Below are 24,942 nucleotides of genomic sequence, written 5' to 3' on the forward strand. Positions count from 1 at the left end.
TGAGGGGACACACCGTGTTGTTTCCCTGATAATGCTACATTGTGAACGACAAATTCATGTTGACATTGGCAGGAGGAAAGCTGGTCAACGTTAGGTCTAAGCAGTGATGAAAAATCACCAATAAAAACTTCTAAATTGGACTGTTTCAGCAGGAATATAATCCGAAATCAGGGCGAATTTAACATCTGCAACATAAGATTTCATGTTTCCCTGACTTAAGGATGAATGAGAAACTTTGGCCACATTTAAATTGAACATCTGACATTGTAACATTACATATGACAAAGAATAAGGAAGAATAAGACAGGTTCCCTTCAAATATGATAGGTTATTAGTACCTTGTTGTCTGAGCCCTGCTGTTCGAGTGTGTGCAGACTCTCCTGCAGTTGTGCGTCCATGCTGTGTGACAGCTTCCGTCCATCTGAGATCTGCTTACGGAGGGCATTATAGTCCTCAATCAGACCCAAAATATGCCGGCCGTTGCGATTGGCCCACATCCGGTGTCCTGGCACCAGACGAGAGGGACCACCAGAGACGCTGTCGCCAGAGCTGCTGCCAACTGACCCACCATCCACCTCTGAATGAGCACGACGTTTCTCATCTGAAAAGATGTTTTGAAATACTGTTGTTCATTCTCTGTCATGCACAACGCTGGAGAACAATACTAATAATCTGTGTTTACTACTATAATGTAACAGCATGTCAATTCTGATAAGGTTTTCTTACCATGGAGGAAACTGGTTTGCTCATTGTGGCTCTGAAAAGAGTGACGGACAGGATCGCAGCCCTCACGACCTGGTGACCTGCCTCCCTCATCTACGACAAATGTAAAACCAACACTGACACGACCTGGCAGATTCCTGTATGTGTTTATATGCCTCTGTATATCTGTCACAGGTGATAAGCATGTGAGTCTGTGCCTTGTGTTTACCTGGAGAAGACAGCAGATAGTTGATGTTGATGGTTTCTGAGCGGTTCTGTCCTCTGAGCAGCTGCTCCTCCAGTCTCTGTCGTAGTGCCGTGTTAGTTTGGATGCTCCTCTCCAGCTGCAGCCTCAAGTGTCTGATCTCCAACAGCAGCTCGCTCAGGTCCACTGAGCCGGAGGAAGGGACGGAGACAGGCCCTGGGGTCGTTTCACTGGATTCTGCAGAGAGGGGGAAGGAAACTTATTAGTATTGCAGAACCAGAAGCAGACAAAAGCAGAATGTCATGTAACTGTCTCTCATTTTCTTTCCACCATGTTCATGTACATTATCTTTGCTATTGAGCTGTGATTAGGCAATCTAAAAAACAAAAAAATAATTACGATGTGTGCATCTATCACCTCTATGTCAGTTAGGACTGTCACTTTTTATTCAAAATTTGTCTGTTCGTTTAAACACAGATAACTTTGAGCCTGCAATTACAATTAATTTACAGTCTATAAGCCAGCAGACCATTTAAAGTAGTTTGCTTTGGGACTCAGAAAAGGGCGCTAAAAAACATACCTGTCAGCATGACCTTTCATGAAACTAAGCTTAAGCAAAGGTGTTAATGTTGTTTGCTATGAAAATGAAGGACACTGGCGATGCACTGGCAAAGCCTTCCTGAGCAGACGATAACGACACCGAGGCATCTGAGAAGCAGTGTGTGGAAGTATTTTGGGCTCTACACTTTAGGAGAAAAAGTAAATACTATTTATTACTATTTAAACTACATAACACTCAAGAGGCTATCAAGAAACAAACAAACAAAAAAAAGACTTGCAGTACCGTTGTGTTTGTGAGTGTCAGTCTTGATCTTTTCATAGACTTGAAGCTCTACCCGCAGTGACTGCAGAAGATGCTGGGAGTCAGACAGCTGCTGCCTCTGGAGCTTTACCTCACACTGCAACCTGGAAGCATACACACACACGACACACACCAAATTCAATTATTGGAAAAAACAACAAAACATCTACCTACTAAGAGGAAAATAGTATATGTTTTTTAGGTGTGTCCAGTTTTTCTTTTCTACTATCTTTTTAATTTTCACGTTCTATAACAAAGACTTTTTCAACTGTCTTCGGTCTATTTATTTGAACGTAAAGAGACTAAAACACTGTTTAGTTTATGGACCCTGACAGTTATTATCAAGCCAAATTTCATATTTTAAATGTTCTTGTTGTTGAGCCATGTTTCATGTGTGTTAGTGGAGTCAATTTAATCAATAATGATATGGTGAAGCTTGTTATTTCCATCCCTGGTAATTAATTGGCCACCCCAAAGCAGTAACCCTAGGGGAAACACTGCTGAGCATTAAAATCCTACTGATGGCAACATTTACTACTGGACTGGTTTGTTCTACTTTATTTATTCAATTCAGTCAGGTGTACTTAACAATCTGGCAACTGAATATATAAAACATAGATGCGGTGATGAAAAGTCATCTTGAAATGACTGTGTCCTCAAAAAGAAAAAGGAAAATCTCTAAAAAGTAAAAAGCCTTGTGTATGCAGTACATAAGCCTACAACACTACACACACACACTGAAGAGATAAGGAAAGGGAGAGGAGAAGTGATCTGACAGTAAACTAGACTCCAGGTTTCAAGTGTCAGCCTCACTCATCTGTGTCAGTAGGACCCAGGGCAAGAGGTCACATACCATCATTATGGTATGTATGCATGTGTGTGTTCATGGATGAGCCTACAATGATAGACTATCATGTTTCCAAGTTGTACTAATAATATGGAATAATGTTAACAGTGATGACTCATTACAATGGTGATTAGGAGCTCTGTGTAGTTTCAGGTTGCATGAGGAAGGGGAGTAGTAATGATAGTATGCGTGTGCAGCGAGGACACATTTAGAAGCGTGTGCTAGTGAATGTTACCTGTGTGTGTGTGTGTGTGTGTGTACCTGTGCAGCTCCTCCTTGCTGTAGTGCAGTGACTCCTGCAGCTGTGAGTTTTCTTGGCTGCTGTGCTCCAGCCTCTCCTGCAGTCGACTGTTTTCTTGCCTCAGAGCTTCGCAGTCCCTCCTGCTCTGCTCCAGTTTGGCAGTCCGCCTGGCCAGAGTCTCCCGTAGCTTCTCGTTCTCCTTCTGCTTATCTGGAGGAAATATAAATCTTCTAAAGTTAGTGAAAAGTTAAGTTAGTCATGATAGTTAGTTTTAAGCACCGACAGCACCACCTGTCAGGACAGACCACATCTGTTGGTCTACTGACTGAAAAGATGTGTTCCTGATTACAGGTTAAAGTTAGCTTGCCCAAAATTTTTTACCTCTAGATCCCAGGCTAAGCTGTTCCTTCAGGGCTTGGTTTTGTCCCCAGAGGAATCGCACCTCATTGGCCAGCTGACCCTGCTCCTCGTTGCCATGGATGAAGATGTTGGTGGCTGCTGAACATGAGCACATATATACACTCATCACTAAACCAAAGCGTGCTTCCTACAAAGAGTATTTTTTATTTTAAATGATATACATGCTAAACACACATGCTAATCACCCTGACTGAGAGAGAATGAAATACAGGCAGGTGATTTCAGGTGTGTACCTGGGTCTTTCTCCACCTCTGCTAGTCTCTTCTCCAGCTGTTCCCTGAGACGGTCGTTGGTGCGGATGCTCTCTTCCAGGCGCTGTCGCAAAGCTCGGATCTCCTGCAGATGTTCTGCCAGCAAGTCTGAGAGATGTATATGCAAAACCTTAGTTAAAGGGGTGCTAAAAGGGAATGTTTGATTGTACTTACATAATACCAGGTTTATTTGAGAGATATTCAAAAAGAAACCATCAAAATCTCAACAGTAGAGGTCAAGATATCCTCACTTTTGATTCCTACTATGGGTCAAGCTACAAAAACACTAGAACCTACGCTTCCTGCAATGCAATGCTTGAGTACCTCTTTTTTTGAACCTTCCTGCATGGTAAAGGTACATGCCTCAAGTTTGTAATCAGGCTTTCTGCAAATAATCAGTGTTCTCCATATCCACGCATATTTTGAAAAGCCCCTTCAGACCCACAAAATACATAATTTAATTGTTTTCACAGGTTGAATACCCGTTACAAAATAAGAAAAATGGTGGACTTCCCCTTTAATAGATAGTTCTTCATATGTATATTCAGACAGCTAAACCCCACAAGGTTGCTACAACATCATCAAATACAAAAAGCTAAAAAAAAATAAATGAAAAAATAAAGAGTATTAAAGTTAAAAAAGTCTAAATAACTAACATGACAATCAACCTACCTACGAACCATAATTACCTGAATTCATCACGCGAGGCTGTTCAGCAGCGTTCTTTAGTGAGCCAGTGTCTCGGTCTCCTTTATGTGTATCTATCTGCGGCCCTGATCCATCCAGGTCATGGCTGTGATCCTTTTCCTGATGGTAGGAGCTGGTCTGGGCCATAATTGAGCGATGCAGGTCCAGTTCACTGCGCAGGGTGGCGTTGAGGTCCTCGCTATCCCTTAGCTGCTCCTGCAGTCGCCCGTTCTCCCTCTGCAGGCCCTGCAGTCTGCTGGCAGTGTCCCTGAGACCAGACACACCTTCCTCCTGAGCTCCTCCTACAGGAGTGACAGCTGCTCCCGTCCAATCAGTTGGGTGTCGCTGGCCTAAAGATACAACAAGTAAATACATTAACAATGAAAAAGTACAAAATCGACGTTGACCTGCCTCATCACTTTCAAGGTCCAAAGGTCTTTTTTTAAAACATAATATTTATGTGAAAGGCCTTTGTTACTGCTTATTATTTAATTCCTAAACAGGTCATGTTCCAACTTCAGTAGCTGGAGATGGTAAACCAAAATGTAATCCTTCTCTATATCCTTCATGCTACCACAAGTAGTAACACAGCAACCAAGCCAAACAGGTTTAGTGTTGTAGCAGTAAAGGAAATGTGAGTTTGGGTTTACAGGCCCCTCTGCAGGACCTGTCACATATCTACATGCTTCACTTGTCTCTGTAATAGCCTTCACTGTCTCTTTTCCCAAGGGAAACACAATTTGAAGATCGAACTGGATAGGTGCCACTGAATAATGCAACTTTAAGTGGAGGCGGATTGAAACTGGACACCTGCTCTGTCCTTGGCCGGCATGCTTTGTGCTGCGGGACGCCTCACTGCAACAGAAAGGATCTGAGTGGAAAATAAGTGCCATTACAGGCTGCGACTAGACTGGCCTGGCCCGTGGACAAGGCTCAGGTAATCAGTGATATATGACCGAGGCAGGATGGGAAATATGCAATTTTACAGAAACTGAGTTAATTTTAGTGTGGTCTAAAACAACCAAACAGTCTAGTACTATATACCTGGCTGTGACACTGTGACCCCCCCCCCCCTTGAGACTATTTTCTAGTATTATATCTAGAAATCTGCAGCTTATATGAAAACGTTTGTGCTTACTATGGGCTTGATTGCCTCCTTGTGTGGTTGGGCTGCTGTGGCAGGAGGAAGAGGTCCTGTCTGAGGGGTACAGATCAGAGTGAGAGCTGTGGTGGCTGCTGGGACTTTGGCCTTTGAACTGGCTCTGCAGGCTCTGGATCAGACGGTTCTTCTCCTGCAGCTCTTTAGCCAACCTGGGAGGAGGAGGAAGAGGAGGAAAATTACTCATGTTGGTCACATGGTCTCCCAGATGACCCAACAGCTAGATTTTATCCATTACATCATGTTGCTGGGCACCGGAGAGCAAAACAATGTAAAACAGGGAGGATAAGTACACAGCACATAAAGAACAGCACCCAAAGAAATAGTACCCACTTAAGACAGAGGGTGGCAAGAAAAATATGTTCCTAACTAGGAGACCTGTAACCTTCAGCAGAAACACACAGCTAGAGAACATGAAAGAGGAGTTCACAGCAAACGTCATGCTATCTGCCTGGATCAAACCCGCTCACAGGTCCAGCTGCTCCCTGGTGCATTCAGCCAGCGTGAGGTTTTGCTGGACGAGGAGGCTGATGTGCTGCTGCAGCAGCTCTCTCTCGCCCTCTAGCTCCAGACGCAGGTTATCTATCTCCTGCTGGATTCTAGCCGGGCTGTCAAGAGGATCTCTCATGCTCTCCTCATAGGACAGCAGAGACTGTGATCCCAGCTGAAGCTCCCCAACACTGCCCACATCAGTAATAATACAGATTAACACCAAAAACTTGAATTTCTAATCTAATTAAAGGACACCACTTGATAATTTGCTTCCTGACAATGGTGGGAAATAAAGGTGAAGTGTTACAAAGTGTCAAGACAGTTGAACAGTACATATATACTGATCAAGGTGTTTTAGGAAGAGTTTAACACTGACATGCGGTGTGTGTGTGTGTGTGTGTGTGTGTGTGTGTGTGTGTTCCCCTCAAATTTCTCAGAAACACCAGTGACCCAGTTAGGAGACAGTATGACCCTGATGTTTTAGTTGTCACTGAAAAAATTAGGTCAACAGCAGGACACTATTCAAAACCAATAGCACATGCACCGCCTGAGGTCATAAGGCAATTGGCTGGGTGGAGGTGGGGAGGGGGTGTCTTTAAAAGGGTCACGAGACAAACACCAAAACAACACAGCTAATGACCCTTAAATCTTAAACAGGAGCACGTACAATATGACCTGAAAAATCACAAAACCACACATGAGAAAGACACAAATCCCATCAACTTTAAAATCTGCAGAACACACAACTGATGACAAACTAACACACTGAATCTCATTTGTTTAATTCCTACAAAACCTTAAATGTAAAGACAACAATTTGCAGTTTAAAAGAGGGTCATGTGGTAGACAGAAGCAGGCTTCCCTCAGTGGCTGCTTTATGGAACAAGCATCAATTTTCTTGTATAACTCTCCGCCAGAAAGCAAAGAAGTGAATTTGCCAAAATGTCTAACTATTCCTTTAAGATGCCATTACAGTATCCCTGTAACCTAACTCTAACATGGATTGGCTGATTCTAAATATAACAGATACTTGTTTTCTACCATGAATAAACCAGTGACAAATTGAATACAAGCAAATGAATTAAGACGCTAACATTAAGCAAGTGCAGTGTGAGAGTTTGAGACTACCTGCGAGACAGTTCCAGGGCCACCACGTCCTCATTATCCAGACGAGAATCTCCTAGCAGACAGAGGGAAAAGATGCTGTCAAGGACCTGTCTGTAAAAATCAGTTACAAGTGACTGCTCTTTTGTGTTCATCCCTCTCTGATGGTGGCTAGTGTTTTCTCTTTGTTGAAGCACTGAGACATTTCTGCACAATAGGTGCTCAAACACAGCTGCTTTTTAAAACTTACGTGACATGTACTCCCAACATTTAGGTAAAGATCACTGAGTTAAAGGAATGTACTAAGTTGATTCTTTATTTGTGTTGGGTAGAGATTTGTGGAGGCTAGAGATTTGTGGATTTTGGGACAGTGCTGTATCATTTGTCAAATATCAGAAGTGTGTTTGTGCAGTGTGGTTCTGATTAGCACAATTACTTAAAAGACAACAAACGCAATTACAATCTACCTTTGTCCAGCCGTCCCTCCAGCCTGTCCAGAATGGTCAGGCTCTTGTCCAGCTGCTCTTTGACCGCCTCCCCCTTGTAGTAATCGACTTCTCCGGCCTGCAGCAGCTCCTTGAAGGCCTTGCTCAGCTCGTCAAGCTGCCGACGCTGCAGGGCTCCAAGCCTGCGACTCTCCTTGATCTGCTGCCTTAGTTGTGACAGCTCCCTGGCCTGCGACTGAACCAGGGAGTCCAGTCTGTAGAGAAGACAGAATGAGGACAAATGGAGGGAGGAAATCAAAGTTGACAGCATGAGTCACGATTTGATTTTCAAAATGACCATGCAGTTTTTACTCAATGTAAAAATAGTATAATCTTGATAATACGCTGTAAAAGACTGTTGACCTTGCTGGTGACGTGGAGCGGCTGCGGGTCTGCTGCAGCTGATCGCTCATGCTTCTGTTCAGTGTGCTCTCCCTTTCCAGCTCCACATTCAGACGACTGGTTTTATCCTTCATTGCATGGTTGTCACCTTCCTTTTTCTCCCTTAGCTGCCCACTTCTGTTGCTCCTATCTTGGCCATGGTCCTCCCGCTGTGTCCCTTCCTGATCCTTGATGGCCAAGGGATCAGAGGTGTTGGCAACTAGATCACTGGCCAGAGAGCTCCTACGCAGAAGACTTTGCATTTGGAGGATGAGTTTGGTCTGGTTTTCCAGCTGAACCTTCAGCTCTCGGACTTGTCCCTGCAGCTGCAGAGGGTCCTTGGAAACACCGTACTCATCATAGATCTGCAGGCTTTTCAGGCTGACCTGGAAACACATTAAAGGGTTAATAAAATTCAAATGTGAGTTTCTGCTGTATTTTATTATCATTATCTCCATGACTTGGTTTGAAACACTCCAAGGCTGACTTTTAATGTCTCTATCGGGCAGTTTTAATACAAGAATTATGTAAGGGTCTCAAATATGCACATCATTTTGCATAACGACGTGCTTCAAGGGATAGTTCCCCCAGAATCAAAACTACTTCCTTTTCATCTTACCTGTAGTACTATTTATCAATCTAGATTGTTTTGGCATGAGTTTCCAAGTGCTTAAGATATCAGCTGTAGAGATGTCTGCCTTCTCTCGAATATAAAGGAACTAGATGGCACTCGATGTTTGCACTGCTCAACAAGTGGGGAAATCTGTACCTAGTTACAGCTTATAAGATATGACTGGATGATCTTTGTTCAGTGGAGGGGTTTAGTGTAAAGTGAGTTAAATACCTTGGCAGAGCTGAGAGCTGGGGAACTTGGGTACGGGGTGCTGGAGGTTGAGTCCAGGTTTTCAGTCGAGGAGAAGGTGGCCTGCTCGTGTTGGGAAGGCAGGCTAGAGGCACTGCAACTAGGGTTCACGCCAACCTCCAGATCTGGCAATATAATGGACACAAACAATCAACTAAGGAACAGGAAGACAACAGGAAAACAAAGGGTGAGAGTGCCGTAAGAGGAAATAAATAATTTAAGATACAGTTGGGCTGTGAAATAATAAGACAAGAAATAAAAGTGACAGGTTAATGAATGCTTGAAAGACATTCCCGAACTTCAGTGGAAACATGCAAAAATATTGACAGCCCATTCAAATTTGGGAATAGTGCAGAGAAATACCAGGTTAAAACCAGTAGAGTGTGTCGTTATAAGACCCAAACAGAGAACATTTCTCAAGGTGAGAGACAGTGTGTTATAGTAGTCTTTGTTCACCCCTCATGCAGACATAAAGAGAGAATCTATCCACATTCGAGATTAGTGTCCACTCAGCAGACAGACATGCAACGTCTGTCTAAAAACTGTCTACCTGTGCTACTGCTCTCTTCCCTATCGTTCTCACTCTTGCCACTGGTTTCGTAACCCAGGTCCTGCAAATCCACCTGCACGCCTTTGTCATCCTGCTCCAGAGCTGGCATTGGAAGCAATATATTTCGGGTTAGGGACAAATCATTTACAGAATCTTGTCTCTCTCCTTCATTGTGTTGTTGATGTTGAAACAAAAGTGTTCAACTTAACACACAAAATTATTACAAGTGTGAACTGTTTGTGCACAATTCAAATACTTCAGGCAAATGTGCAAAAAAACAATGTGTTATCTTACCTCTCCGTGCAGTTTCAGGGGATGTGAGAGCAGTGGCTAGTTTCTCCTCCAGGTTTTTACATGCTTTCTTCTTCTCCCTCAGTGCCTTATGGAGAGTCTCCAGTTGGACCTGAACACTCGGTGGTAGTCCCTTGACATCCTGCACTGTCCTGTGGACCTCGCTCTCCTCTCTACGGCCCCTCTCTTCTTGCAGGGAAGCCTGGAGTTCAGACATCCTCTGAGATCGATCACTAAAGACTTTGTAGAGGCGGCAGAGGTCATTATGGAGCTCTTGGTGAAGCTGTCCCAATGAAGCAGCTGACTGCTTGCCACTGGATTGGGTGGCTGGCTGGGTGGATTCTCCAAGTTCCTTCCTCTCTTGCAGGGCTCTCTGAAGTTTGTCTAAATTCATGTGCAGGTCAGGGTTAGTCTGTGAAGATCTACCAGGGGCCAAGGAGCTGGTGTTTGTACAGTGTGCTGCCAGAGAGGCAACGGCAGACTCTGCTGCACTAAGGCAGTTCATCAGAACTTTGACCTCCTGGTTTAAAGTGACATTGTCAGAATTTCCCATTTTGCCCTGATCTCCCTTTGACTCCTTTTCCTGAAGTGATTCTAATGTCATCTGCCTTGAGCATTTACCATTCTGGTCTCTGTTATAGCCAAGCTGAGCATCATCATCATCTGTAGCTCTTAGTTTTTCCTGCAGCTCTGCATTAAGCCTCCTCTGTTGCCACAGTGCCTCCTGCAAAGAGTCTGTGTGTCGTTGTGACTCCTGCACAGAGTCCTCTGTGCCTCCAAAAACACCCCTTGGGCTCTGTTCATTTGAAGACACATTAACCTGCTGTAAAGCTGTGTCTATCTTCAAATATAAATCACTGATTTCTGGATTCTTTTCTTGGCTCTCAAGGGAGGCGATGGCTTTCTCTGCCATGCTCAAAAGCTCTACAAGCTGGTTGTTGAGCTCCTCCTTCTCCTGCAGGGCCTTTTGCAGCTCTATGCATCTGCTGTAAAAGACAGAATCTGAACCCACACAGCCAGAACCTGCACACGCACTGGTGTGTGACCCAAATCCACCCTGGCTGTCCAGACTGCAGGCAGTCAGATAAGCAATGGTGGATTCTGCGGCCTGTAAGGCCTCGGCGTACTGGCGATTGAGCCGGTCCTTCTCCCGGAGCTGAGCGTGGAGCTCTTCCCAATCTGCTAGCTGCTCGCTTAGCTTATTGATCAGGCTCTCCTTCTCCTGACACTCCTGGTGGAGAAGCTCCAGCTGAGTGAAAAGTGCGGATTCAGGCTGGGTGTGATCCAGTGTTGCTCCAGCTTCAGAGCCCTTGTCTGACCCGACTGGACTGCCTGTGCAATGTGCATATCTAAGTGTGGAAGAAGGGGAAGTGCTGAGCTGGGGTGACATGGGGGAGTCAGAGTCTGGATGCAGCTGCTGGTCAGACCCATATACACCATCCAAATGAAGGTGCTGAAGTGCATCATGTTTGAGATGGTCAGAGCTCACAGCCTGCCTGCTGCTGCCAGCCTCCTCTCTCAGCCTCACAGGGACCGGGAGGCGAGATTTACCACTGACCTACCATTGAAACAGATATTAAAAACACTGACAGTTAGACCTCATGCAAAAGCAATGTAATGTTTCTTTTAGATCTTACCATAATACAAACTTACCCCATGCCTTGCGACATGCTGCTTTGCACTCTTGCTGTGTGACTGGTCTTTGGTTTTTGGACTCTCCTTTCCCTCTGTGGTGCTGACAATTAGCTCAGTGGTGGCAGGGCTCTCCCCATCTGACACCTCATGTGAGTTCTTCTCTCCCTTCTCCTGTGACAGATTGATGACCTTGGAGTGACCTTTTGAGTCAGCCTGCAGTGTTTCCGCACTCTTTCTCAATTCAGCCTGTCCGTCGCTGCTGCTCCCTGAGGTGTCTGTGCTCTCTTTCTCTTTACACTCAGTAGATTTTTGTTCTTTCAGGAGACCCCGCAGCTCTACATTTTCTGATCGAAGTTTGAGCAGCTCCTCCCTGCAATAAGGGGAATCTGATTAGTTTTTAATCAACCCGATGATTCTAAGGCCTGTGTCCACCAAAGCATTTTTTCTCAGCTGAAAATGCCATACACTCCTCAGGAAACGCCGTGCTGGGAGCACTTGAGAGCAGTTTGGAGATGCAACGTTTTTTTCAGCTAAAACACTTTGTGTCTGGTTGCTATGATAAGGAATATACGCAGAAGGCAAAATGTCGGTGCAAGGTAAAGTACTTGCTCTGGATGAAAGGTTATAAAGATAAATTTACATATATCTTCTCCATTGTTGTTGTGTTTAGTTCAGCACTTGTACAAAATGTAACGGTTCGTCTTCATGGTATATTGTCCCTCCTCCACTGCAATTAAACGGCTGGGTAAAATGTGACAGTAACGAGTGCAGCGTTTCACCAAAGTTGAACATTTTTGAACTTAGCACAAAAAAAAAACAAAAAACAAAAAACACCTGAATAAATGATCAGTGCCTTGTCACAATGCTGGCACGTTTAGCAAAGTATAAATACACAGTGCCCTCATTACAAAGAATTAAAAAAATACACTGGCGTCAGGAAGAAAAGCTTTGGTAGACACGGCCCCTTGGAGTAAAAATAAGGAGTAGGATGTGAACACTACTGAAGAAGAGACTAACCTTAGGTGCGAGACTGATGTGGCCCCACAATGAGTCAGCAGGGATTTAAGTGCCATTAAATCTGTGTTCCTCTGCCTCGAATCTTTGTCTCCAGTGTCTAAGGTGTCGTTGCTAGAGTGAGCATGCTCTCTACTCTGGCCAAAGCCACTGTCCATATCACCAAACAGCCTTCCAGACAACATCTAAAGGGGAAGTTTAGAAATACAGTTAAAATTGCATGAAAAAAATAGTATCTAATTACATCTTTTTTTTTTAAGCTCTTCAAAAACCTATAAATGACAATATAGTTCATACCTGTCCAAGTTTGATGTCTGTCTGACTCTGTTTATCCTGACCATAGTGATGAGTCCTGTTACCGTGAACCACAAGCTGCGTCTTCTCAAGCTGCTAGAGTAATGGGATGGGAGGCGAGTGTGACACACATGGCTCGGTAAAAGAAAACTTAATGAGGGAACAGAATCCATAAAACACTGCACAGCAACAGCAGAATGGTATGACGTGTCTAATGTGGCATGGCAAAGAGAGAGAGCATTTCATGGGACACAGAGATAAGAAAAACAGGGACTGGTTAGGAAAGGTGAAGGAGAAAAAGAGGATCTTCTACTACAGACAAGAAACACACTTGTTAGAGAAATAAGACATACAGTATCACAGAGTAAAGACACATTTGTAACAGGCTAGACAGAGCAAAGGTTAAGATGTGGGTACAAAGGTTAGAAAGTAACTAATAAAGGTGGATGTTAGACATGGACTCAGACATGATTGATCCAGTATTTGCTAAATGTAAACATACTATACAAAAAATTGCTATTATGACAGTTACGTATCCTTTGAAAGTGTTAAGATAAACTTAAATGCCACAACTTCCAGTACACTTTCCTCCATTAATTTGCAGCTCTTTGTCCTTTGTGGCCTCTAACCTGTTTCAAGGGGGTACTGCTGGCCACCTCTTTGTCTTCCTTGTTGTATGCATCATGGTCTGACTTCTCCAGTAACGACAGACGGTTCTGCAGCTCATTGTTTAAAGTCTGCAGTCTGCTGACACAGTCCTGCAGCTCCAGCACCTACAGAGAGACTCATTTAATCCATTTGCATGACTTGTTTTTTTTTTCTTTATGTTTTAGGTTTTGGTGACATGTTTTGCCAACTAGCTAAAATCTGCTCTTATGTTTATTAGAGACAATACTTTTCCCCAAATGTTCACCTTCTGCTTGAGCTCCTGTGCAGACAGTAGAGACAAACTGTCATCCTGCCCCTCTCCCACACAGATACTCATGTAGGAAGTCTGATCTCCAATGAAACTCAAAGTGTCACCTGAAAAACATTAGTCACATGTATTGAATACACTTCAACGTGCCAAGACTCTGAAATAAGATATAAAGGCTATTTTTCTAGTCTCACCACCATCATTGGCTCCACCGACTCCTCCTCCACGGTTCTGTATGGCTCCTAAACGAGCCTGCAGAGAGGCGTTCCAGCGCTGTGCATCTTCAAGCTGGTGTCTCATGCTCTCGAGTTCTTTAGGGTCAATCAGGTCCATACCTGAACAGATACACAGAGGGTTACACACATACACACACAATCTCTGCAGTAAGAAAATAAAGTACATTTCTGTGTAGGTGAGTGTTCTCTTGTCAGAATGTTTCTAACTTTACATCAGTTCACAATGATTGACATTAGGGATGGGACGATATACAATTTTATTGCCGATCATGATAAAAACACACACAATAAGTTTATCAAAAGGAATTTCTACTATTGGGATAATCATGAGTATCATGTATAGCAGCATCCAAAGAGACTGCTGGGCAACCAATAAGAGAGACTCTGCAGAAATGTGCTGCTTATGTACCATCCTAAAAGAATGCAACATATCTTAATTAAGCATTAGTATATTTCATGACAAGATATGATTCTTCACTGTTCATCAAAAGATATGATGCCATTTCAAATAATTAAAAACCCTGGCTTTTTAAGAATATTTGTTTTTCACTTAAAAGGATGTTCTCTAAAAAAAAAAAAAAAAGATGTATGTCCTCTTTGTGACAGAATAAAATACTTAACAAAATGCAAAGTTAACAAAATGCAAAGTTAGAGGTTTTTTTTGGGGGGGGGTTCCTTATTCACTGTGAGGGTTCAAGGACAGAGGGATGTCTTATGCTGTAAAGCCCTCTGGGGCAAATTGTGATTTGTGATATTGGGCTTTATAAATCCAGTTGCTTGAAAATCTAAAAAATTTAAAGTGATTCCAGTATGTTTTAGTGCCATTTTAAGCATATTCTGATGGATATCAGGATAATACCACGAACTGCAATTATTTTGACTTGGATAATGGCGACATGAAATTTTCATATCATTTCATGCCTCATGGTTGCATCTTGGCTTGCTTGTTCTACACATACTGAAACACCATACTATAAGCTGAATAAAATAATCTATTGATGGAATTCAACAAAAAGCTGTTTTTAGCTGCAGTTTTAAATCTACAGCTACAAAAAATGAACGTTCAAAAAATATATAGATATATAATTGCTGTTATGTGTGTTATTAGTGCTCGTTTACTGTAGCATGCACACATTGTATGCACTGTATATTACAAGGATTATATTAACACAGCAATGAATGTGGAAATGTACTAATTACTGTAGCTACATCTATCCTGCAGTCAGTGTGAATGTGAGCCACGGGCCTGTTACTTACAGCTGACCTATTTACACACCTGGCTCTCTTCAGACAGGGACTGGGGTTGAGCACACACTTGACACGCACATATTGGTGAGCACACACATGCATGTGGACAGATACTGAAGCCATTTGGCTTTGATGACTACCTGAGCGTGCAGTGAGACTTTTAACTCAAGGCTACGCTCTGATGTTGCTAACTGTGATTAACTGCATTAATAATGTGACGTCATAAGATAATAAACATAGCGTTATTTATTAGACTCTATTTCATGATACCCTGTGATTTTACAGCAGTATAGCAACCTTTAATACCTTTATTAATGTTGTTATATAATGACATGCTTACGCAATGAAATCTGACTCATGTGACAGATGGTTAGATGGGCTGAGGGGTGATGGAGAGGTGATGCAATCAACAGAAACCAAATGTTTAATGAGACAGTGAAAGCAAACAGACAGTATATTAGAAGTGAAAGACATGAGGAGCGGCCAACAGCAGCCTTTATTCACTTCACAGACAAACTGAGAAACAGTGTGGAGCCATTACATTCAAAGAGTGACAGAGAAAACAACTCTACCATCGACAAAACATGCAGATGAGGAGGTGATGATGCAAAGAACAGTGAACATAAAGTGCCCAAAGATGAGCGGAGCAACGATTAGGCATACATGCTGAATGAAGTGACAGATAAAGAAGTGGGGATGTGAGCTTGTCAGCAGGAGATATTATCAGAGTCAACATAGAGGACAAAGAAGACAGGTGTGTGTCTGTGTGTTTCCCCTAGGAGCTATGGAGACATGTCTCCCTGAGCTATAGTTTCCTAACTCCTCTAACAACTTAAAGGTCCAGTGTGTAGGATTTAGGGGGATTTATTGGCAAAAATAGAATATATTAAGTATGTCTTCCTTGATGTATAATCACCTAGACTTTGTGTTTTTGTTTCCTTGAATAAGGTGTTTATATTTTCATAGGAAGCAGATCCTCATCCATGGACTCCACCACATTGCACCGCCATGTTTCTACAGTAGCCCAGAACAAATAATTAACACTGGCTCTAGATAGGGCCATTTGCATTTTTGCATTGGCCACTGACGAGCACTGGACAAAACAAAACTGATATTAACCTAGAGAAGTTTTAGCTGCAGTCCTCACCGTTTGATGCCACTAAATCCCCCTAAATCTGAACACAGTGTTTCTTTAAATGAAAACATGCTCTTTCCTTTTCTTTCATTCAGTCCCTCTCGTCATTTACCACCCAGTGTGTTTGCACTGCACCTTCTCTGAGTTTGGCTCTGTGTATCTCTCTCTCCAAGTCGTCCCTTAGCTCCTCATTAGTTTTGATGCTCTCCTCTAGCTGCTGCCTGAGGAGCTGCACTGCTGTCAGCTCCAGCTGCAGAGCATGGAGACGCTGGGCGCTGCAAAACACACAAAGTAAGGCTTGTTCATCAAATAACTTAAGCTACTCAGAGAAATCATTTTTATTTTTAACTATAAGCAAAAGGTTTTTTTAGTTACAGTGACCATCATCCCTACCTGTCCTGCTCCTTAACAGTCCTAACCAGGCTGGAGTAGAGCTGTTGTTCAGCTCTCAGTGCTCTGTTCAGAGCATTATGCTCCTGTTGCAAGGCCATAAGGTTGGGCAAAGCCTTAAAAGAGACAAAAATGAATGGTCTTAGTGCCAGAGCATATGTGTACAGTATGTTGATTTCTGGTATTTCATTCAGCAGAAAAGTTGGTAATGCGTTTAGTTTACTTCTTGCTGGCTATCACCACCAATCATGGTTCTCTCTCTCTGAGGAAGCCCAGGGAGTGATCTCTCCATGCCAGAGCCAATGATCTGATCCTGGGTATGATCAGCCCGGCTGTCCCCTCTATGACCAAGGCGCTGGTGGAGAACCTGCTCACAGACATAGAGAAAACATGAGTTTTACTAGGAAAGAGGCTGCTGAGCTCAAATGCATTCAGAAGAAAAGCTCCTTATCCAAAGCTACTGTGTGTTTCATTGACTGAATTTGACTCTGTGAATGGGTGAATACTTACATCTATAATTTCATCCTTGGTCTTCAGAGTGGCAGTCAGGGACTCGATATTAGCAGCCTGTCCTTCATTGCGACCCTCGAGCTCAGATAGCAATGACTGTAGCTCTGCCAAAGAAATCTGGATGTCGAGAAAATAAATCAGGGGATTACACAAATAGAAACTTGTCAGCGGAAGTCCCGATTATGGACCAAGTCAAATGCTTAAAACCAACTGACCTTCAGCTCATTCTCCCTCTTCAGTGCTTTATTTAATGCCTCAGTTTTTTGTGCAAGCTCTTTCTTCAGGACGACGACTGTCTTCTTGGAGAGTGAAATGTTCTCCACATTATCTTCACTGTTCCTCCTGGACAGCTCAGCTTTAGTGCAGACAAAACAGAGTCAATGGTAGGACCAACATGTGCTATTTTGAACATATAAATAACCAGTGAGAGGGTTAAAGCTCAAAAGGTCTCACCTTCCCTCTCGTCCAACTTTTCCTGCATGATCTGGATAGTTTGTCTGAGCTCCAACACATGATCCGGCTCCTCCTTCTGCCTCATCTCTGCCAGAAACTGGTCTCTCTCCTGACCACGCTGCAGAAGCTTCTGCACAGTTACAAAGATAACAAGTGAGTACACTCAAATGTCTGCAACTAAAATGTTTGACAAAATAGGCCACCATGTCATTAGAAGTCCAAGGAAAGGAGTATCATTTGTTATTCTCTTAAGGAGATTTCATTTCTCTCTCTGTTGTGCTTCTAAGTCGAGCACATTTTACAGCTGAGTGACTGTGCTGTATCCCAGGGGAACTTACATTGATGAGGCTTTCTTTTTCAGCGAGCTGGGCTCTGAGCTCTGCCGTCTCTAAATAACCCTCCTGGGCTGTTGTGGAGCTTTGCTTCTCAGCAGTGGAGAGCTGCTGGTGCTTGTCAGACAGCTGCTTTCTCAGTTCCTGAATCTCTTGAGTGCGTTCAGACAGCATGCGGTTGTAGTGCTCAGCAGACTCCTGGAGAGACAAAAGAAAGAACAGATGAACGTAATGACAGTTAGTGATGTTTGCTCACATCCTGCACATATAAATGGCCTTTTGTAGGTCTGTCAATGTAAATACAACTGGTATATCCGTGTAAAGAATAAGTAATTTATTTGAATTTGCTGCACAAAGCCAATTTTAGTTCATTTTTAACAAGCGTGCATGCTGTGATTTAGCTTTTAAAAATATTTTAATCCATGTTTACAATTCATTCTTTCATTTGACAAAAGTTTAAACATTTATATTTGTAGGTGCAATCCGAGCAACTTAGAACTACCTCAAGCGAGCGGCCGACAACCCGGTGGGCTTAAGAGGTTGCATCCAAAGAACTTCTGTAAAAATAAACTGCTTGAAAGCGTCATTGGCAACCACACCTCACTAATTGAGACCGGTGTTAATTTGTCACAACCTGTAGCCATGAAGCTCCCTCATGCAGCTCTATCTCTTTATCAGCTTTGATCTGCCCCCTCCTAAATTCATACCCTGCTAAATACACTTCTAACCCAATTATCTTATTTACTGTAAAGATTTTGAAGCAGTTTAGATGCCACTTTAAAATCACTTTCTCTTTCCTCCCTAGTGCCCATCTGGAACAACCACGTATGTTTGCCTCAGCATTTGACCCAGTCTTCTCTTTGTGGAAGGAGAAAGGCTTGGTTTATTTTAAACTACTTTTTTTTATCAACAAGGTTTTTGCCTCCTTTGATAATCTTAATACTAAATTTGACCTTCCACTATTTCATTTATTTAGATATTTTCATATCAGAGACTTTGCCCGCCGTTACTTTCCAGACTAGGAGCTTGGTTCTACTTCTTCAGCCAAGTGGTGGCAGGGAGCCCTTTACAGGGTCAACTCTACATGCGCAAGCCACACCCGGCCAGTAAAAGTGACTTGGCATTTAGCTGGGATCAGGTTTTAATTTAAGTTTTACAATAATCCCTGAAACAACTGTAAATGTTTTAATTAATAAATGTTGACCTTGAGGAGCTGATCCTTGCTGCTGATTGTAGCCAACAGTCCTTCCACAGCATTTTCATTGTCAGCAACCAGCCTTTCCCTGGCCTTCACAGCCTCAGCCAACATAGCCTCTGTGACCTTTAACCTCTGGCCCATCTGTTCAGCAAGGTCACGTGCATGAGTCTGCGACTGGCTCAGCATTGATTCAGCCATTTCCTAAAAACAGAGGTTGACAAGAGTTAAAAAATGTTGTGTTTTTACATTTAAGCTTTCTAAGCCAGAATGGCGAATAAACAGGATGGACGTGGCTGAAAATACAGCACAGGGGGTGTGAAAGAGACATTATTTTTCAACTAACATCCAGATCCTTTGTCTTCCCCTCCAGGGAGCGCTGTAGCTGGCTGATGATGGAGTCCTTCTCCCTCAGTGATCTGTTCAAGTTATCTTCTACATCCTGCTTGGCTCTCTGCAGGTTCTTTAGTGTGTTTGAAAGATGCTGCAGCTCCACATCCTTCTCCTTGATCAGACTGTCAAAACTCTGGAAGGACAGGAACAGGGAAAAAAATGCATCAGATCCAAGCACAATCTCCCAAAAACATTTTTCCCCACTCAAACATGGTCATAGCCACTTACATTAATGGTTTCCTCGTTGTTAGAGAGCAAATTATTGAGCCTCTCCAGGTCTCTCTCCTTCTCCCTTAAAGACAGCTGCAGCTGATGTATCTCATTGTCTTTCTCCTCAATGGCAGCAAACTTCTCATCCAGTGCTTGCTGTGAGAGAACAAACACAGGGATGTCAGAATCAAATTATAGTCATTGTGGTCTTAAGATAACACAGAGGGAATGCGCACCTCCAGAGCCCTCTCCTTTTCTTTCAGCCTTTGCCGCAGCTTGGAAAGCACATTATCGTTTCCTCCCGGACTTTTGCTTTGCTCAAAGTCTCTCACCATGTTTATGTATTCCTGATGAGCACAGGAAAAAACAATTTAAAATCATTTAAAATGCCAACCTTATCAATATATATGACAACAGATTTTCCGATGGAGAAGTCAGTAATATTCACAAAGAGATTTTTATCTTTTGGTTTAGAATCCATCTGTCATCAGTGTTGTTCTGTCACCTGTAGCTGTTGCTCTTTATCTGCGAGAGTGGACGTCAGCCGCTGGATGGTGACCTCATGGGCCTGCACTTTTCTTTTGGTTTGATCCAGCAGCTCCTGGTACTGCTGCTCCAGAGCACTCTCCCTGTCCCCGATCTCACCACTCAGCTTTTTGAGCTGATTGTTCAGATCCTTGAGAGAGAAATGATAACACTGGTATACAAAATCCAATATTTGAATGGTGACAGATAACAGAACAATAAAGTTTTATTGGGAGTATTTACTGGACTACCACTGTCCAGTTGTCTTACATTGAGGGCCTTGTCTCCCTTTTTCTTCTGCTGTTGCAGGTCCTCCAGTTCCACCTCTAGCTGGTCCTTCGCCTGCTGCAAGTCACCCAACTCTTGCTCCTTCCTGTCAAGGCTGCGCTGTAGCTTTTGGGCTTCAAGCACCTTGGCATGGTGTTCCCCCTGGAGCTGGGCAAGCTCTGTTTGCTTTGCCATTAATAGATTCTGGTGCTCCTCTGCTCCCTGATAGACAAACATGTTTAAGTTTACAAAGACTGCAATGTGTATTTAGCAATGAGAGGGAGATAAATATACTTTGTAATCCTGCTTCTTAAACATTAAAAGAAACACCAATCTCTTAGTGATATAATATGTGAATGTAGTGGCACAAGCAGCCATTATCATTAACATTATCATATAAAGTCAAGGGTTGGCTCTCTATAAAATCTGGCTCCCTAAAAAGGTGCAGAACATGCCTGGTATTTCTGCAGCTGGGCTTTATGTGCTGCCTCTCTAGCCTTGGCCAAGGCGTCATCCCTGTCCTCAATCTCATGACACAGCTCTGCAATCTGTGCAACACATAAAAGAGAGAGCACAGACAGGTGAAGTCACAGTTAACAACAACTGTAATGTCTCCAATAAGAAATTAAGTATGAACCTTACCTCTTGTTCCTTTTCCTTGAAGACCTGAGTAAGCCCCTGGATTGTTTTGTCTCTCTTGAGAGCATTTTTCTTCTCAGAGTTGAGTTCATTCTCTTTCTCCTCCAGCTTCCCCAGCAGGGTCTGATTACACAAAGAGGTGATCTCACATAAAGAAAACTCTCAATCTAATACAAAAATATTTCATAGAGAATAATGTCATCTCTTTGTACCTTGTTTTGATTCTGGGTGTCCTCCAGTGTTTTAGTCAGGTTCTCATTGGTGCTTTTTATCTGGGTGAGCTCTTCAGTCAGCAGCTTATTGCGGGACTCCAATCGGCTAACCTCATTCTGCTACTCAACAAATCCAGACAACACATAAAACCAGAGAGGGGAAAAATGCATTAATACCAGCAATGTTAAGCAGCACAGCTATTCTGTGTCACAGCTCATTACCGGTGCTACAGCGTTTTGCCCAGCTGGGAGAACTACCTCCACTCTAACAGGAGTGTATTCATCATCAAATTCCTCTGTAAGGTCATGCAGAGACTTTAATTCTGCCTCTCTATATCTGCACTTGGCTCGTGGTTTGAGAGGGCCAGTATTTAACTTCTTCAAGACGGGAATGTGGCTTCCTGCAGGGGCAGAAACTTGCTGCTTGGAGATGCAACGCAGGAGCTGGATCAGGTCAGAGATCACAGACGGTTGTCTTGAGGAACTGTGGAGCAGTGCTCTGGCCTGGACCCTGCCCCCTGGGTCATCAGTGGCACCATGTCTGGGGGCAAACACCTTGGGCTCTCTGAGTTTTCGTTTGGGTGGAGGGTCTGGAGGGGTGTCTGAGGAAAAGTCTCTATTGAGGGACTGCAAGGACGTGGAGCGACCTTTGAACCCAGGTCTAGGCAGTATGCCTTTACGTTGGACCAAGTCAAGGTACATGCTCTGTGAACGGTGCCGTGTGCCTCGGAGACCAAAGCTTTTAGAGCCATCGAGCCCTGCCATTGATCCCAGCCTGCTGCTCCTGAGGCTCAAGCGTCCCGGAAATGCCCCTTTACTAACAATCCGATCCAGACTCAAACATCTTCTCATGCGATTCTCGACGTGACCACTTCCACTCTCTCTGAAAAGCTGTCCTTCAGAGGCCAGATGACACATAGCCTCATCATCAGGGTTGCCCACCCCACAGGACCTGAGTGGAATCTTGCAGCTGGTGCTCTCCACGTATTTCCTGCACAAGCTTGGGTTGTTTTTGTTGTAAATGTGGATGATGCACTGGATCAGGTGGTCTTTCTCCGCCTGCAACTTCTGGATCTGACTGTTGTGTTCATCCTGCAGCTGGCTGATGTTAATATCGCACTGCACCACCTTCTCCAACTGAAACACACATTTTCCGCAGAGGAACTCTCCACGTCCATCACGAGTCACCTCCCAGCCCAGCACGTGGGACAAGATGATTTGTAGCTTCCTCTGTGCCGATGAGCTGAAGATCCAGCGACACTGGCTTCCCACCAGACGAACACCACATATTCGACATGGGTCCTTCATGGCACCTTAGATGTTTGGATTCCAAGCTCACCCACTTACAACTAGTCCAAAAAGCCTCTCGCTGACACACAAACTGGTCAGTGACCTAATGGTCATCATCCTGCCAACCATGGAATAGCCATCTATCATTTTCTCTCACTCCATCAGCAAGAGAGGCGCAGAGGAGAATGACTGAGTGCAGAGCAGTATAAGCCCTAAGCTTTTGATAATCCCTGCTCCTGCCTCTATTCCACTCTCCCCCACACATTCAATCAGATCAAATCCTTTAGGACTGCTGCAGTGATCTGCGTAATGGCCGGTGCCAGACCATCTCTAGAAAACCTTCTACAACCAGATCAGGTATGAAGATCTGACCCATACATGTGCTTCTCGGGGGTACCATTGTAGATAGCAGCAGCCACTCACTCCCATGGAGTTCATTCTGCCTCCAAGTACATCTAAAAATCTGCTTTAAGATTAAAGAAGGTGCTTCCTGGCAATCACATTCCATTACACCTCTATCCTGGAGAGGTCACTCACAGTCCTGTCATGTCACAAATCATCTCTGATAGACACATCGTCCCTGATCTTTCAAAATCCTTTGCAATACATGCAGCCTATTTATTTATTTTCCCAGATCAGACAAACACTGAAGGTTGCATCATTTTTGTAGACAGCAGCAGCCACTCACTCCCATGGAGTTCATTCTGCCTCCAAGTACGTCTAAAAATCTGCCATAAGATTAAAGAAGGTGCTTCCTGGCAATCACATTCCATTACACCTCTATCCTGGAGAGGTCACTCACAGTCCTGTCGTGTCACAAATCATGCCTGGTAGACACATCGTCCCTGATCTTTCAAAATCCTTTGCAATACATGCAGCCTAGTCATTTATTTTCCCAGATCAGACAAACACTGAAGGTTGCGTCATTTTTTCCCTTTAATAAAGAAGGCTGGACGTAAATAACTCATAGGAACTGCCTCCAGACAGCATGGTAATCCGGTCTTAACATTGTGACCTGAGTCCAGACGCCAAGGCCTGATGAGGAACCATGGACACTGTCCAACAACAGCTTTTCACTCTGAACATAAACAACACGGTACTCCTACCAACAGTCTGATAACCACTTTTAAACAGCATTGCTTTATCTCTTTATGGTGGACATTCCTAAGCTTCCAAAAGTGACTAATATACATAAGCAAATCATTTCCAATACACTTTTACTGTCATTAAAAGGATTATGGGAATTAAGGGATGTCAACTGTTTACCATTAATCATTTAACTGCCGAGAATATTTTTGACCAGTTACACATGTCGGTCTGTAGGTTAATTTTGCTTCTCTCTAGTTTACTGGTAGGAGCTAGCTAGCGTTGCTGCTTATTAGGGATTTATTACTAGTATGCTATCCCGACCCATCAGCGTTGCTGTGGAAACACTGTGCCCACTTTCTGTTTTCCCCCCAAAACAGGTGAGTAAGCAGCTTAATTTTTTAGCTGTAAACCTCTACTGCATTAACTACGTTATCACTGACAGCACCGTTGGCACAGCTAGTGGTGCTAAGATACCTTAGTTAACAATGCTAAAGGGGTTTCCAGTTTAATATAAACCCACCTACTCACTGGGGCTATCTGGGGGGAGACCTGAAGGTGGTCACCATTCCGCAGCAATGCTGTCTCGTTGGTGGTACTAATCGCAAATGAGTGGCACTGCTAGCTAGCTTCCACCCAAGCTGGGTGGTGCGTAGTGCGCAAATTTGCATTATTTAGGATAGCGAAGGAATGACCCGTTCTGCTCTGCCTTACTCTGCCTCTGATTGGCTTGCCCTTACATTCTTACCCTAACCCTAACCAATCTCCTCCTCTAAACCTTACCAATCCAACTGATTAAAGCAATAAGTACAGTCAGAGGAAGAGTAGGGTGAGTCATTCCTTTGCTATCCTAGGACATGCACATTTGTGCACCGTGCAGAGCAGCTAAGACTAACGTTAGCTAACCAGTGGAGAGCTGAGGGCGGGCACAATTTTTATCATGTTAATGCTGTTGGCTGTCTGTCAAAAATACAATAAAATGCAAGACATTTTACAATTCAGTACATTAAGATTTCAGTGGACAGCACTTAAAATGTAGTGCTTAAGCTCACTGAGTCAAGGGAGCACCATACTACAGCCTCTTATATTTAACGTTTTGTTTTTTTTTTTTTTAATTAACCACTTGGTTACCACTTCCATAGTGTCAACCTATCGAAAGAAAATTAACCGAAACTGACATCCCTAATGGAAATTGAGAGATTACTCTATAGGTCAACTAATGGCATGCAAAACAAGTGATAATCAAAGAGCACCGGTAGTGAGTAGTCCAAACTCCCTCATCACCAAGTAGTTATAATGATGTAAGCTTCCTATTGTGAAGCCAACATAGGAAATAAAGCCCCAAGATTATGGTAACAAAGAAGAGTATTGCTTCTCTTTACTGGAAGAGGGTAAAAAAAGCCACACTAGGGAGGCACACAAA

General features: G+C 43.4%; 2 protein-coding genes across 7 annotated transcripts in view; both read right to left on the reverse strand.

Moving 5' to 3' along the window:
• cdk5rap2 (CDK5 regulatory subunit associated protein 2) overlaps positions 1-24,942 on the reverse strand; it is a 42,921-nt gene that overhangs the window by 6,099 nt on the left and 11,880 nt on the right. For 3 of the 6 annotated variants that reach the window (XM_033646974.2, XM_033646967.2, XM_033646970.2), the window contains exons 10-46: positions 21,144-21,263; positions 20,935-21,054; positions 20,748-20,840; positions 20,296-20,514; positions 20,006-20,176; positions 19,737-19,847; positions 19,519-19,656; positions 19,244-19,423; positions 18,907-19,101; positions 17,709-17,900; positions 17,371-17,500; positions 17,133-17,272; positions 16,918-17,034; positions 16,631-16,774; positions 16,411-16,523; positions 16,153-16,292; positions 13,593-13,733; positions 13,396-13,505; positions 13,112-13,255; positions 12,486-12,578; positions 12,192-12,373; positions 11,193-11,544; positions 9,543-11,097; positions 9,249-9,350; positions 8,681-8,823; positions 7,819-8,222; positions 7,438-7,670; positions 6,995-7,046; positions 5,354-5,526; positions 4,218-4,565; positions 3,511-3,636; positions 3,239-3,355; positions 2,878-3,067; positions 1,752-1,873; positions 932-1,144; positions 727-816; positions 339-601 (exon numbers count right to left, since the gene is read on the reverse strand). In XM_033646974.2, coding sequence (XP_033502865.2) covers positions 339-601; positions 727-816; positions 932-1,144; positions 1,752-1,873; positions 2,878-3,067; positions 3,239-3,355; positions 3,511-3,636; positions 4,218-4,565; positions 5,354-5,526; positions 6,995-7,046; positions 7,438-7,670; positions 7,819-8,222; positions 8,681-8,823; positions 9,249-9,350; positions 9,543-11,097; positions 11,193-11,544; positions 12,192-12,373; positions 12,486-12,578; positions 13,112-13,255; positions 13,396-13,505; positions 13,593-13,733; positions 16,153-16,292; positions 16,411-16,523; positions 16,631-16,774; positions 16,918-17,034; positions 17,133-17,272; positions 17,371-17,500; positions 17,709-17,900; positions 18,907-19,101; positions 19,244-19,423; positions 19,519-19,656; positions 19,737-19,847; positions 20,006-20,176; positions 20,296-20,514; positions 20,748-20,840; positions 20,935-21,054; positions 21,144-21,263 — 7,476 coding nt within the window. The remainder of the gene's footprint in view (positions 1-338; positions 602-726; positions 817-931; positions 1,145-1,751; positions 1,874-2,877; positions 3,068-3,238; positions 3,356-3,510; positions 3,637-4,217; positions 4,566-5,353; positions 5,527-6,994; positions 7,047-7,437; positions 7,671-7,818; positions 8,223-8,680; positions 8,824-9,248; positions 9,351-9,542; positions 11,098-11,192; positions 11,545-12,191; positions 12,374-12,485; positions 12,579-13,111; positions 13,256-13,395; positions 13,506-13,592; positions 13,734-16,152; positions 16,293-16,410; positions 16,524-16,630; positions 16,775-16,917; positions 17,035-17,132; positions 17,273-17,370; positions 17,501-17,708; positions 17,901-18,906; positions 19,102-19,243; positions 19,424-19,518; positions 19,657-19,736; positions 19,848-20,005; positions 20,177-20,295; positions 20,515-20,747; positions 20,841-20,934; positions 21,055-21,143; positions 21,264-24,942) is intronic. The other 3 variants (XM_033646968.2, XM_033646969.2, XM_033646973.2) reach the window with 3 other exon arrangements.
• Positions 21,275-23,021, reverse strand: LOC144458744 (uncharacterized). Its single transcript, XM_078162040.1, has one exon. It carries the CDS (start codon positions 22,449-22,451, stop codon positions 21,342-21,344), a length of 1,110 nt encoding a protein of 369 aa, XP_078018166.1. The 5' UTR covers positions 22,452-23,021; the 3' UTR covers positions 21,275-21,341.

Source organism: Epinephelus lanceolatus, chromosome 19 (genome assembly GCF_041903045.1).
Source record: "Epinephelus lanceolatus isolate andai-2023 chromosome 19, ASM4190304v1, whole genome shotgun sequence".
In the NCBI taxonomy this organism is placed as follows: domain Eukaryota; kingdom Metazoa; phylum Chordata; class Actinopteri; order Perciformes; family Serranidae; genus Epinephelus; species Epinephelus lanceolatus.

Bases quoted from the DNA above. Each gene is read 5' to 3' on its own strand.
- LOC144458744 (XM_078162040.1), bottom strand. From the start codon at position 22,451: ATGAAGGACCCATGTCGAATATGTGGTGTTCGTCTGGTGGGAAGCCAG.